This window comes from Melopsittacus undulatus, chromosome 3, assembly GCF_012275295.1.
Source record: "Melopsittacus undulatus isolate bMelUnd1 chromosome 3, bMelUnd1.mat.Z, whole genome shotgun sequence".
NCBI classification, from domain to species: Eukaryota; Metazoa; Chordata; class Aves; order Psittaciformes; family Psittaculidae; genus Melopsittacus; species Melopsittacus undulatus.
In genome coordinates, this window is record NC_047529.1 from 38,294,796 (window position 1) to 38,310,338 (window position 15,543).

The 15,543-nt window shown below is 40.2% G+C and overlaps 1 protein-coding gene across 1 annotated transcript in view; it reads right to left on the minus strand.

The window, feature by feature from the left end:
- The window catches only part of BMP5 (bone morphogenetic protein 5), a 61,262-nt gene that overhangs the window by 9,551 nt on the left and 36,168 nt on the right, over positions 1-15,543 (minus strand). Inside the window, exon 4 of the mRNA XM_005153191.4 lies at positions 7,531-7,728. Within this exon, the coding sequence (XP_005153248.1) occupies positions 7,531-7,728 (198 nt within the window). The remainder of the gene's footprint in view (positions 1-7,530; positions 7,729-15,543) is intronic.

Consider the following 15,543-nt stretch of genomic DNA (forward strand, 5'->3'; position numbering starts at 1 on the left):
TATTGTTGCTCCTCTGAGTTCTCTTCAGTTTCTTTGTGTCATTCTGAAGATGTGATAACCAAAACTGAGCACTGTGCCAAATAAAGTAAAATAATTATTTCTTACGATTTCTGCATGGTTTTCTAGCAGTATATCCCAGAACATGAGTTCTGGAGCAAAACTACACTGTCAAATGATCAGCTTCAGCTCCCTTTTTTATATATTCCTTCCTAGTCACCTTAGGATTATGTTGTATTTATGCAAATCCATGAATAAAGAACAGATTGGTGGTGAGCATGTTAATGAAAACTGCAGCATGATGGGGCTGTATTATCCATGATACAGAGGAATTAAAAGGATCTGAGAGATGACCAAGATCAACAAGAGCATTGCAACCCTGGACTTCATGAGATCAGTTTTCAGCTTTTTCAGAGATCTTCTTTACATGATCTCATGGCATTGCCCCTGGATGGCAAGGGAAACCAGGAGAGCTGGTTGATCTCCCAGAACAACCCCTGAGAGAAGCACAAGGTAAGTCCATACTCATGCAGGTCAAGCAAGTATGCAACTAAGCTGCTGTGGCTGAACAGAAAACTCTTGACTGAGCTCAGATTCAAATAGGAAGTAAAAGTAATGTTGAATTGAGATGAACTACACAGAAATAATATAAATACATTGCCTGAATATGCAGGGATGGATGATATGAAAGCCAAAGCTCAGCTGGAATTGAAACTTCTGAGGGATGTGAAGGTCAAGAATAACTCCTATAGGTACATTCATAGCAAAAATTAAAACTAAGAAAAATACATCTTCAATGTTCAGTGAGGCAGAGGACCTAGTGACAAGAACTCAGAATAGTTTAAGGATACTCAGTGAGCTCATTGTCTTGGTTTTTTACTGGCAAGGGGAGAGAATTCAATATAACAAAAAAACCCTTAGTCATACTTTGTGCTGAGTTGTCTGTAATAATCTATTATGTTCTGCACACGTTAGAAGTAAAATGAAGGCATTGGAAAGTAAAGGAACTTAGAAAAAAAAAGAACTGTTTCACTGGTCCTTCTTCACAAGGATCTATATGCTGATTTTAACTAAAATCAGTTCTCATAGGAGATAAATAGTGAGCTTTTCTGTTTCAGATATTAGTGGGAATTTAAAATTCAGTCATATAGAATGCAAGACACTTTGCAAAACACCTGAAAAATGTCGGAAAGGTACGTGCATGAGAAAGTCAGGAAAGTCACTATTTGGTTTTAGATAGCACCTAAGCAGAAAAATAAAAACTGAAGATTGTGCTTTTGCTGTCTCTCAGTCATGACATTTTTGTATTTAGGACTACCTAACAGAGCTTTTAGCACCAGAATGTAGAAGAAGGCCCTGCAGTTAAAGGAGAAAGGCTGATTAATAAATACGTAAGACATCGCATAGATGTCTTCATTGTCTTGCTACTCTGAATTAGAGCATAGGAGGATAACCAGTGGCAAACGAGCAGTCGCACCACAACACCTAAGAAGATGGTGTGTGTTTCATATGTAGACATACATCTGCAAACCATCTGACATACACCTATGAAGAAAGTGAGACTTGGGCAAGACTGTGCTCCTTCCTTGAATTCTATCTATCATATAAGACAAATGTGTATAATTTAACATTTCATATAAGTATCAAATGTGACATTTATAATAAAATCTGATGCCAAGGATTAAATTTCAAGTACTGTAACTTCAAGGCCCATATGCTTCTGTCAAGAATCAAAACTGTAGGCTATTGTGACTAGGAAAATATTGTTCCTCAACTATTCAGACTGCAGTTGGGCTCCAAACCCCTACGTAGCAGAAAGAGCCATGGAAGGAGGGCAAAAATATGCTTATAAGAAACTTAAGAAGGATTTTATTTATCTGCAAGGGAAATAGGGACATATAGATAACCTATATATATTATCACAATGTATTGTAGTTTTAATTAATTCTTGTGAAATCAATCAATAAAATACAGGAAATGCAGAGTTAAATACTGTTTTGAGTTTGGTTTTTTTTTGTCTCACTGCATTATGACCAAAAATTATGTAGCTTAGGTTTTTAGTTTCCTGGCGTCCGTCACTATTCAGTATTTAAATGTGGATATCCTTTAGTGAGCAATTACACTGCAACTCTTTTTAGATGACATTAAAAAAAATTAAAAATTAAACCCAGCCTTTGCTGTAAAGAAGAGTTATGTGGCATACTCTAGAAAAACGCTGTCTTGGTTTGATTTGTTTTAATTATTATTTTCCTTTTCATCTACAGTTTGACAAAAATAAAACTGGATAAGCAAAAAACAGTTCAATCTGCTGTGCATAGCAGGCAGGTGGAGCATGAATGGCAAGTTTAATTCAGTCTGTCTTTACATTGCACTGAGGTAATTCTCTCTTGAAGTTTTTAGCAACAGAGGGATGCCGAGATGAAAATCTGTCAGCAATTGCCCATCTGTTGTAATAATTGACAAATACAGATTTTATTTTCTTCATGTTGTGCTTGCATGTATCTTCATAGAATCACAGAATCATAGAATAGTTAGTGTTGGAAAGAACCTTAGGATCATCTAGTTCCAGCCCCCTCACACTAAACCACGTCACCCAATGCTTCATCCAACCTGGCTTTGAACACCGCCAGGGATGGAGCATTCACAGCCTCCCTGGGCAACGTATTCCAGTACCTCACCACCACCACAGTAAAGAACTTCTTCCTTATATCCAATCTAAACTTCCCCTGCCTAAGTTTTAACACATTAGCCCTTGTCCTGTCACTGCAGTCCCTAATGAAGTGTCTCTCCTCAGCATCTTTATAGGCCCCCTTCAGATACTGGAAGGCTGCTATGAGGTCTCCATGCAGCCTTCTCTTCTCCAGGCTGAACAGCCCAAACTTTCTCAGCCTGTCTTCATACAGGAGGTGCTCCAGTCCTCTGATCATCCTCATGGCCCTCTTCTGGACTTGTTCCAGCAGTTCCATGTCCTTTTTATGTTGAGGACACCAGAACTGCACACAAGTGAGGTCTTACGAGAGCAGAGTAGAGGGGCAGGATCACCTCCTTCGACCTGCTGGTCACGCTCCTTTTGATGCAGCCCAGGATACGGTTGGCTTTCTGGGCTGCCAGCACACACTGAAGTTGGCTCATGTTCATTTTCTCATTGATCAACACCCCCAAGTTCTTCTCCACAGGACTGCTCTGAATCTCTTCTCTGCCCAAGCTGTAGCTGTGCTGGGATTGCTCCAACCCAGGTGTAGGACCTTGCACTTGTCATGGTTAAACATCATGAGGTTGGCATCAGCCCACCTCACAAGCATGTCAAGGTTCCTCTGGATGGCATTCCTTTCCTTCAGCATATCAACCGAACCACACAGCTTGGTGTCATCACCAAACTTGCTGAGGGTGCACTCAATTCCACTGTCCATGTCACCAACAAAGACGTTGAACAAGACCTATCCCTGAGGGACACCACTCGTTACTGGTCTCCAGCCCGACATTGAGCCATTGACCACAACTCTGCATGCGGCCATCCAGACAGTTCTTTATCCACTGAGTGGTCCACCTATCAAATTGATGTCTCTTCAATTTAGAGACAAGGATGTCGTGTAGGACAGTGTCTAATGCTTTGCACAAGTCCAGGTAGATGACATCAGCTGCTCTGCATCTGTCCATCAATTCCGTAGCCCCATCATAGAAGACCACCAAATTGGTCAGGCAGGATTTCCCCTTAGTGAAGCCATGCTGGCTGTCACCAAGCACCTTGTTGTTTTTCATGTGCCTTAGCATGCCTTCCAGGAGAATCTGCTCCCAGATTTTGCCAGGCACAGAGGTGAGACTGACTGGTCTGTGATTCCCTGGGTCATCCACTTTCCCTTTCTTGAAAATGGGGGTTATATTTCTCTTTTTCCAGTCGTCTGGAACTTCACCTGACTGCCATGATTTTTCAAATACAATGGCCAGTGGCTTTGCAACTCCATTCTCCATCTCCTTCACGACCCGTGGATGGATTTCATCAGGTCCTATGGACTTGTGTATGTTCAGGTCCTTAGGATGTTCTCGAACCAGATCCTCTCCTACAGTGGTCCTCGGGTCTTCATTCTCACAGTCCCTGAGTCTGTCTTCCAAGACCTGGGTGGTGTTGTCAGAGCATTTGCCAGAGAAGACTGAGGCAAAGAAGTCATTCAGAACCTCAGCCTTCTCCAAATCCAGGGTAGCCAGTTCTGATAGCTTCTGGAGAGGGCCCACATTGTCCCTAGTATGTCTTTTATTTGCTACATACCTATAGAACCCCTTCCTGTTATCTTTCACATTGCTAGCCAAATTAATTCTAACTGGGTCTTAGCTTTCCTAAGCCAGTCCCTCGCTTCCCAGACAACATCTCTGTATTTTCCTCAGGCCACCTGTTCTTGCTTCCACCTTTTGCCTCTTTTTTCCCTCAAAACTTCCTCAACAACTCCTTATCCATCCAAAGAGGTCTCCTGGCCCTCCTGCTGCCTGTACTTCTAGTCAGGACACAACACTCCTGAGCTTGTAGCAGGTGATCCTTGAATCTCAACCAACAGTCTTGGGCCCCCCTGCCCTCTAGGGCTATTTCCCATGGAACCTTGCTAAGCAGATTCCTGAAGAGGCCAAAGTCTGCTCTCCTGCAGTCCAGGGCAGTGAGCTTGCTGCATGCTCTTCTCACTATCTTGAGGATCTCGAACTCAACCATCTCATGATTGCTGCAATCAAGGCTGCCCTGGAGCATCACATTTCCAACGAGCCTCTCAGTGTTGGTGAGCACGAGGTCAAGCATGGCACCTCTCCTTGTTGGCTCCTCTGTTACTTGCAGAACAATGTTGTCTTCCACACAATTGAGAAACCTCCTGGATTGCTTATGCTAGGCCTTACCGTCCCTCCAACAGATATGAGGGTGGTTGAAGTCCCTCATGAGGACAAGGGCCTGCGAGCGTGAGGCTGTTCCTATCTGTCTATATTCATGAAAAGTTAAAAAATGGCTTGCTTATTGAAAGGGAAGAACTGAGTTGCCCAGTCAGAGTTTCTAATCATTATAGAAACTCCCGTATAGATGACAGCATACCTGTCTGTGTCTGGCTACATAATCTCTTCCTATGCAAATGAGATTTTTCACTGTCAGTGTCTGACTTAGATGCTGTAGATAAAAGATTGTGGAAAAGCTTATGAAACAAAGACCTACATCACACTATGAAAATTGCAGAAATTCTTTATTGTTAGGTAAAGTACTGTTAGGTACTGGTAGGTGAGGTACTGGAATGGGTTGCCCAGGGAGGTTGTGAATGCTCCATCCCTGGCAGTGTTCAAGGCCAGGTTGGATGAAGTCTTGGGTGATATGGTTTAGTGTGAGGTGTCCCTGCCCATGGCTGGGGGGTTGGAACTAGATGATCTTAAGGTCCTTTCCAACCCTAACAATTCTATGACTCTATGTCAACAGTGTCTTGCATCAGGAGTGAATGTGTATTGAATACAGTCTATTGACAGCCTGACATGTAAAAGATGATGAACAGAATTCTTTGGGTTTTTCTGTAGTTTAAATATGGAGAAATTAATTTTAAAGCACTGCTTATTACTGGAGGCTGTAGAGAGCTAGGAGAATCAGCCTTCTCCCACAAGCCTGCAGTACAGTACAATTTTTTTGAACAGTCTTTTTTGACAGAGATCTGGCATTCATCAACATATATAGTGTTTTGCCTCTACGCTTATGCAGATAGAGGCTTGAGTTTAGGAGAAAATATGTCTCATAATGTACATTTCACTAGAGATGTTCTGATTTTCTTCTTTTACAGCAGCTCTGGAGCATGACTGGATGTATAGATGAGGCTGATCGGTGTTTTGAGACATGCAGACAGCTCATGACAATGCAACTTGCTGGCGTTTGTAAAAGTTGTTTTTCCCAGGTTAAACCATCAGGGAGCTTGCTTTCAGTTTTCCTGCTACAATCAAGGAGGCTTAAAAAACCTGTTCAGTTCTCATTTCCTCATGGACTAAAAACATAGGATTCAACCTGAAAATATAATACTTATATTCAGCTATGTTGTGTGTACCATGTACTTAGATGATTTTCCCTTCCATCAAAACAATGTGATTCTCAAAATTAGTAGACATTGCTCAGGAAACATGATTTTTTTTTTTTTGGGGGGGGGAGAGGTGTTGGGGTTTTTTATGTTTTTTTTTAATTGAGGTTTTTCTTTTTTTTTTGTGCAGAGAGAATATTATTTACGCTTAAGATAAGATATTGCATTTTGGAGTTAATACATTTGCACATATTAAGGTTGACTGTATTAAAAAAAAAAAGAAAAGGCGGGTGGGGCAAACAAACAAACAAAAAATCAAACACCTCCAAAAAACACTCTAAAATGCTCATGTTGCATCATTCAGTCCAAAGCCCTTTTATGAAAATAGGGAAGTGCATCATATGGTACCAGTAAAACAGAAGGAACAGTTTCTGCAGAAAAAAGCTGATCATACTAGAATTACACAAAATGACAAAATGCAGACTCAATTCTTGCACTGAAGTAAATGAATTTAGAAAAAAGCACCAGCTAGCAAATTTAACTGATGTACATGCTTAAACCACATCTGAAAAGCAAGATGCTAAATCAATTTTTAACTTGCATTGTTTCAAAAAAATCTGAAGAACTTTAGGCAGTTAATGAAAAGCGAATGTTTAGTCAATATGGCTCTATAAATAATGAATAATCTTAAAAATGCCTTTCTACTATAGATACGTAATTTTTTTTCTTTTTTTTTCCCTACAAAAAGGCCAAGATTGTCCAGTTTTGGACTTCTTTCATTATTTACTTATAACTGCTCCCCTGCAAAATTGACTCATAAGGGATTAGATGCTAATTGTGTAGATGAGCTTTTGTTGTACAGTCATACAGAATATCATGAAATTTTACAATACTTAAAACACCCCAAAATGATAAACAGTTATAAATAGAGATCCCTGGTGCCTTAATATCAGGGGCTTTTCAAGAGCTAGTGTCCTTAGAGGGAACACATGCATACCTAAAGTCACCTAAGTCAGAAAGAGCTATTCTCCAGGTCCTCAGTGGAAAATAGGGAAATAGCATAATATTTTTCCTACCAGTACAATATACACAAAATTAAGCCCACTACTAAAGCTGAGACACAGTTAAAAAAGAGTCCAAATTCTGTCTTTCACTGAGACTTCCTAGACAGGCAGTTGGGGTGCAACCCTTCTCTCTACAGTCTCTCTACTTTTCTGTTATGCATAGCAAAGGTTTCATCCAGTTGCCTACTACATAGGACTAGTTTCAAGCTCAGATAGTCATTCCGAAACTACTTGGTCATTTCATCTTCCAGGAGCCCATGGTACATGTAAGTGATCTTATTCACAAGAAGGTTTAAACAAAGCTAGAGGGGCAGATAGAAATGGAGTTTCTGACAGTTCAGCCAGTGAGCAGTTGAGCTGCTGTGTTGAGTTTGTTGAACTGCTGTGACTCCACTGCATTTGGCGCCTGTAACTCCTGCAAACAGGCTAAGAAAATCATAGCTTCATCTTACCCCCAATACTTGGCATCCTAGAAGACTCCTGATGACTACTGGATTTGTTGCGGTTCTGATTTTTCCTTTTATTGTTGGCTGCTCGAACAGAACGGAAAAGCACTTCACTTGCCTTGAAGAATGCAACCATGAATGGCTGCTTTGACTGAGGCCCATGTCTTCCAATCAGGCCAGCAGATTTAACATTGATACTTCGACCTATAAAGTAATGGAAATTGTAAGTTAAAAGATGAGTTTCTGCCCCTCCTGAAGCCACAGTGGTAGTTCAGCTGCTGACAGACACATGGCAAAGATTTTGTCCATAATTCTGAATTTACATGATCAAGAATCCTAAACACATTTTGTCGAATGGAACTTAAAAGACAAAAAAAATCAACAATTTACAAAAGTTTCAACAGCTTTACAGGTAGCTTCTCATTGCATAAACTCATGTGCTTGATATGTCTTCTTCATTACGCAGATATTTTAATTCAGCCTCATGTACACATTTATAGGAATGAAAAATAACTGAGCCCCATTAAAGTCTATAACCTATAGAAAGGATAATGTAATACAGTCATTTAATGTCTGCATCTCTTGAATGTGAAATGTGGAACCTTATATCCCCAAAGCAAATTGGTAGCAAATACAAGTGTAGATAATAAATATACTTCTGCTTTAAAAATAAATATTGCACAGTGCCACTCAAACTGATGTTAATTCACAAGTAAAGGTAGGAGGGCGTTCAGTCATTCAAGAGAACAGAGTTTGAAATATGGGCATTATTGACTCTGGTTCTGTTCCCAGGGGATGTGCATATTTCTTTAAAATATTTGGTCAGTCAGGACTGTGTGGTAACCTCCCTGTATTATAGGATCTAAACCTCACTAAAAGAAAAGAAAGCAAAACAAGTCACTGAAACAGCATCAGTGACATTTTAGCAAATAACCCCTTGCTCTTAACAGAATTTACTTTGGCAGCATAAACACTTTTGTGTGTACGTGTATTATGCAGAGCCCCTCAACCGTCAGAAAATGAGACAGTGTCATGTGAGGCTGTGCAGCTGTGCTGGGTGGGGGACACAGAGGTCCTTTAAATGGGAAGGTATGGGCACAGGCACTGTGTGCTCTGTGCTGCAGTGGGGTGCCTGGGGATTCTTCTAAACTGACTGGAAAAGTTGGCTATGCAGGTGACGAAGGAGCATCTGCCTCACAAAAATATAATACCATTAACTCGATCACCCTGAAAAAGAACTTGCAAATACACATAGGAGTAAACCTTACAGAAATAAGCATAGAGGTTTCCTTTTCAAATACAAACTTACAGTGGCTGTATGCCAGAGTCTATATTTCTTAGAAAAACTCTATCACTGGCGTAAATGAAAGAGGCAGTTTGATTTGTGGTTAAAGTAGTTTCCATTCTACTTCCACTGTAACAAATGTATTAATTCAGCTCAGACTTCCTCCTTCTGGCAGCCCTTTCGCAGTAAAAAGAGAAATTAGAAGTTCCAGCCAAATACCATACCTTGAACTGACCCACTTCAATACATAAACACTTTTACAACATGTTTATTCAGGTGTAGCACTTTAAATTGGTTTAAGATGTTTCCAGTGACAGAGAGCCCAGCAAAGGCAAGAGAAGAACTGAGAAAGTTAGCAGTTATGGAGCAGGGTAATTGGCAACATATTCTGAACAATTTTGATAATTACTTTTTTGACTGCAAGGGAAAAATACATTTGTTGAAGCTTCTGATTTCATTTTAAATGCCTTTTTAGTCTTGTGTTTCCTTAATTTTTCTATTCATGTGTTTGAGTTGCTATTAAATAATTCAGTAACATTAATTTCTATATGTTCCAATCTTCTGTTGCAAGTCAGATATGAAAAACTGTACAGACTATTCTCTATTCATCGCAACATGGACAAGTTAGCCTCTTACCACAAAGTTCCAAGTTTCCCGTCATTTCTAGAGGGAATATTTTTACTATTTTTCTTTATTTTTTGTTCCAATGACTTTCAGAATTTTAATTTTATCTGTGAAAGATTAATACCTTACTGGTGGACGTTTTAAGAATACTGTTAGATTTATATACTGAGGGCTGTAAAGATGTGTGGAGGATTTCTGAATTTAAATCTATGTTCCCTGAATTTACAATGGTGGATATTGTGTGCGAAGCAAAATATCCTTCAAACCAATGTGAACTCCCTTTAAAATAACTTTTAATATTATTAAGTTTCCTCTGGGTTTCCTTTAGACTTCAGCAATGAGATCCTATTAAGATTCCACAAGTTAAGGCTTACTTGGTTATTCAGGGTACAGAGATATACTATAAAAAATTAATCCTGAAACCCGCAGCCTTTTTATATACAGAAACAGTTTATGTGACTTTATTCCTTTATTTGCTTGATCTTTTAAGCAGCCAGACAGAGTTTTTAGGGGTCATTTGTTCATATGCACGAGATCTGCTTCTAGTACAGTCAACAAGAAAACTTTTATTGACTTCTGTGAGTTTACCATTAAATGTTTCTCTCTCAGTTTATCATATACCTTAGCTTATCTGGAACTTTCAGAAAACAAAGCAATCAAAATATACACTGCCCTTGAGACATTCTATTTCTTCTGAGGAGGATCTCTAAACTGTTTGGTTTGGAAATTCAAGCCACATATGTTGTCTCCATTTTGTGTCACTTCTGTGCAAAAGAAATTTTGCATTTACAGATCTTCTATTATCCTTTTATTTCTAAGGAAAAAAAAAAGAAGAAGAAAGTGTGCATGTGGGAGATTTACTTCAATCTAAGAACACAAACCCTTGCTCCTTCTTGAAGAGGAAAGATATGTCAAAGTATCCTGCCTATACACATTATAAGCTTTCTGCCACATTTGTGTGTGCTGGTCTTGTTAGGCAGTCTTCACCTTTCTCCATAATGTGGATTTAAGAATACAGTAAGAAAAAATCTTACCCTAACCTGAACTGGCTTTTGTATCAAGAAGTATTCATGGGCTCCAGTTTCAGTAAGTGGTTTTAGTCGACCACTTCTTGTAGGCATTTTGAAAACTCTTAGCTTCAATGACAATTGAAAATCTAGGTTTCTCCAGCAAGCAGTTTTTCCAAAGAATTATAGAATGGTTTGGGTTGGAAGGGATCTTAAAGCTTATCTGGTTTCAACCCCCTGTCGCGGGCAGGGACACCTTCCATTAGACCAGGTTGCTCAAAGCCCCATCCAACCTGGCCTTGAACACTGCCAGGGATGGGGCAGCCACAGCTTCTCTGGGCAACCTGTGCCAGTGCCTCACCACCCTCACAGTAGAGAACTTCTTCCTAATATCTAATCCAAATCTACACTCTCTCAATTTAAAGTGGTTACTTCTTGTCATGTCATCACATGCCCTTGTAAAAAGTCCCTCTTCAGCATTTTTTGCGGACCTCTTTCAGGTAGTGGAAGGCTACTCTAAGTTCTTCCCTGAGCCTTCTCTTCTCCAGGCTGAACAAGCCCAGCTCTCTCCAGACTGCCTCCATAGGAGAGTTGCTTCTACCCTCTGATCATCTCTGTGGCCCTCCTCTGGACTTGCTCCAACAGATTGACATCCATCTTGTGCTGGGGCCCCAAAACTGCACACAGTACTGCAGGTGGGGTCTCAGAAGAGCAGAGTAGAGAGGGAAAACCCCCTCTCTCGACCTGCTGGTCACGCTCCTTTTGATGCAGCCCAGCACACGGTTGGCTTTCTGGGCACACTGCCAGCTCACATTGAGCTTCTCATCAAAAACACCTGCAGGTTCTTCTCCTAAGGGCTGCTCCCAATGCATTCTCTGCCCAACCTGTAGCTGTATTTGGTATTGACCCTGACCCAAGTACCAGACCTTGTACTTGGCCTTCTTGAACTTTGTGAGGTCCGAACAGGCCTGCCTCTCAAGCTTGTCAAGGTTCCTCTGGATGGCATCCCTTCCCTCCAGCATGTCGACCACACCACACAGCTTGGTGCTGCCCAACTTGCTGAGGATGCACTCAATACATACTCAATATATACCAATTACTGTGGTATTAGAAGCATGTTTCCTAAAATCAGCTGAATGACTCAGGGTGACTTGCTTAATTACACCTTTCCTTGGAGCTTCACCCACATGAAACTGGTAAAACCAAAGCACCAGGTGTGTCTCTGCTTCCCCAGAGTATCACTGAGCAAACATTGAACCTGGTCAAGCTTCTGAAAAATGGGTTTGGTTTTATCCTTCCATTGTGTCTTTAATTCTAAGGATTTCAAAGACTTTTCTTCAGACTTCAGGAGAAGAAATTGCAAGAAACTAGCAGTCAGCTAGTGCCTGCTCCACTGAACCTAGTCACTGCAATTGTCCCTACACCTAGAAAAAAAAAACAAACAGAACAGATGGACTCCCTCTGTGCAAGGACAGTGCAAAACCTTTGCATTTGTCACATTCTGGCATGAGCTTTTCAATCCTGCTATGATAATTTATTATCTCTTCTCCATATTAACAGGTATATTTGGAGACAAAGACTTATTCAAAGCATTATGTTCCAAATCTGCTGAACTCTTTAGTCCTTATTCATGTGATTTTGAGTCTTTGGCAAGACGTATTTGTTTAACTTGGCATTTAAATTTTTTTTTGGCTTTTATTCTATTTGATAGGAAAGAGCCCTTAGCAGTTTGCATAAAAGCTTGTATGGAAGTGCTGATTTGACTGACTGAACTGAATGAATATTATTTGCCTTTTCACATTCTGTGCTCTATTAATAAAAGAATTGCTGTTGCAAAAATAACTGTGAAGTTCAGCTTATAAGAAGGTCCTACCTCAATAATCCTGATGAATTTGTTCTTTGTTTGTTTCACCCACAAAATAGGACTAGCACTCAGGATAACTGCAGAACTATTTGTGGTGCCACTACATCTGCTTTTCTGATGTCATATGCAGTCATATCATAAAATTCCTTTAATGAACTGATAAAGTTCCATCTTAAAAGTTCTTTTTCTCCTGCAGCTTCTCCAAATGGAAATGCAAGATTGCATCAAGATTTCAATAACGATCTGTCTTAAAGTCCTGACCTGGAGACATCGCCTTGTTTTTCTTGATATTCAGAAAGACAACTTTTACTGAGATAGCCAGCATGGATGCCAGTGACAGTGGTAAGATTTGTGACTTGGCTGCCTCTCTTCAAGCAGTATGTATTTTATAAGGCTTTGAGCAGACACTAATTTTGCAAGAACTTTCAGCCATTATGCATCTTGGCCAGATTTACACTGGCAACACATGACAATGAGTGATTCCAAGATCCATTATTTTGTCCTGAGTCATTGAACTGCAGCAAACCACTCATTTTGTTATGAAAAACAAGCTCTTTTTTACTTTCAAAAGTGCTCAACAAGCCACAAAACATGTTTTACAGATTAACCACTGCTGCTAGGTCACAGTAGTTATTTTGGTAATAATGTTATATGTTTGTAAATAGAAATGAAATCTTTAGTGATGCTGAGAATTAAAAAATTTCTGGTTTGCTGGGAAAAAAAATCTGATGCCACACCTATGGTTTCCTCCTTGTGGGAAGTGGTATCTGAAATGAATATTGGGAAAGACCTTTTGAAGAAAGACCCTGAATATACAATGTCCAATAACATCTAATTATTGAGCAAAAACTATCCTGAGGCTATGAGTCTGAAAGCTCCCAAAGTAGTTTTTAAAATTAGAAAGAAACTTGTGTGGTTTCTCATGCCTGAACAGCACTCTTGAGAGCAATGGGACTTCACAAAAACAAACAAATTGAGGTAGGGTTTGGCTACTAAAGCTTAAATGAACGCTTATTACAAAAAGAACAAGAGAAAGCTTAACAACACAAATGTGATTGTCCACATAGAAGACACCATCAACACTCCAAACAGTATTTTATATTGTTTCTATTGTATCATCTACATAAACTGCTATGCAATTTTTTCCATTGATGAGCACATTTATCTGTATCAAAATAAAATATGCTTTTGAAACCAGCTTCGTGTGTTTTATTAACTCTTCTTCTTCCTGAAGGCTTTAAGGAATTCCAAAAAATGGGTGGTGTTGTTTGGTTTGCTCTGCATTTCCTAGGCTTCACAGCTTTAGTAAAAAAAAAAATTAAACCTTTGTTTTTAAAATCTTTCATTATATTGGTTTTATTCAATTCAGTTGAAGGACTGTTGTTGTGTTGATTTTGGTATTCATAAAGTTCTTGAAGAAAGCATTTTGGAACATGTTAGGAACCACAGTCTGCTGTATGATGTGGCAATACCATGTATGTTTACATAAAAATTCAGATGTAATCATGCACAAATACACTTGCTAAGTGCTTGATTTATCCTGTCAATTTAATGTATTTAAACTGTGAATGGTTTGTGAGTGTCCCAGGGCTTTTCTGCACAGTTAAAAATGTGTTCAGGAAGGCAATAAAACAGAGAGAGATTACATTAATTGGTCATCCACCAAAGAATAAAGAGGATAAAAGTCTTCAGAATGAAATGAAACACAAACACCAGTATTTCTAAAATACTGGTGCTGACAAGCAGATGTATCTTTCATCTGTCTGGGGAGCAGGATGGAGGGAGATTTGCACAGCTGCACAATCAAGACCACTACACACCAGCATGCAGTGGTGGCAGGAGAAGTGGCAGGAGCCCATATCACCTCCCTGAAACTCGTGATTCAAGTATTCCCTTATTAACAAAGGGTGCGTTCACATCTCTTGCTACAAACAGACACAAGAAAATGCTGACTGCATTCCTGACCCAGTTGGAAACAGGAGTTACACCTATCTGAGTAAATTAAAGAGTGCCCAAGAGTGCATCCAAGTGCTGGACCTGGATCATCTGCTCTGCTCGGGGTGGGAGGGTGCTCCTGGTGCACTTAAGTCCTATGCCAACTTCACTGCAGAGTCCCCAGCACCCCAAGGCAGTGCTGCAGGGACCACTCCCAGGGGGAGAATACCATCAGGACATCCTGTTTTGGGGACTGAAAGAGTCATCCCTCCAGCTTGTTTCACACCACAGTATTCCTGATCATGTTTAATTTACTAGTGCAACTTTGGCCAAAGTCAGCTCTGAACCAGAACTCATGTAGCTGTACTTAGGCAGTGCTTGAGCCCAATCTAATAAAACCTGCTGAGGGGCAGGATATATTAGCTCGGGTTCAGCGCTGTGTTAACATGGCTATACAGCTTCCAGATGGCTCAGAATTTAGGCAGACCTATTGCCTGCCAAGGTCCATATATATGTCATTATAAATCCTATATTCCCCTACTCTAAGGATACTAATGAAGGTGAACTCACTTTTGATACTTTGTCTTGTAAATACCAGATGCACCAAGAGACTTCGATATAACAAGCCAGCAGCACCTTCCAGAGCACTGGTGGCTCTGGAGGCCATTAGGTGCCAAGATTGACTGGGGATAACCTTCAGATGAGACTGATAACATTTAGTGTCACAAAGGAGAGTCCACGGCCAATGTAAAGTGTGCGGCCAACTACCTGAAGAAGTCAGGGTGCTTCCACAGGTTGCTATGGGTTGAAAACAAGCCAGCCTGCCTCTGCAATGTAGAGAATGTGGACACGCCACTTCTCTGAAAGAGAGGCACTTTTGTAGGAGAAAGTGACCTTGGAAGACTGAGGCTGAAAGAAGGAGAGGCAAAAAAAAAGAGACTGTCTATTAATGCCTTCTCCATTATGATTGGAGAAGGACCTCACCGGTCCTTCCTGCAGCATGTAGGATTAGGAGCCAAACAGCCTTCCAGGTGATACATGCCCTAATGCACCCATACAAGCCCGAATGCACCCATATAAACATGTGCTGGAGAGAGAATTTGCCTTCCCCAAGCTTCACATGTATCAAGGAACCTATTTCTTTTGTTTCTCTTTGCTCTGAGAAAAAGAAAAAATATCTTAAGTAAGAGTCTCAATGAGCAGGAAAGCCCAAAGAAGCCTTACACAGGACTATTTGGTAACAGAAATCACCTTAGTAAGCTTTGGCTTCTCAAAGTTGCCACCAGTTTCTTCCCATCTGATGT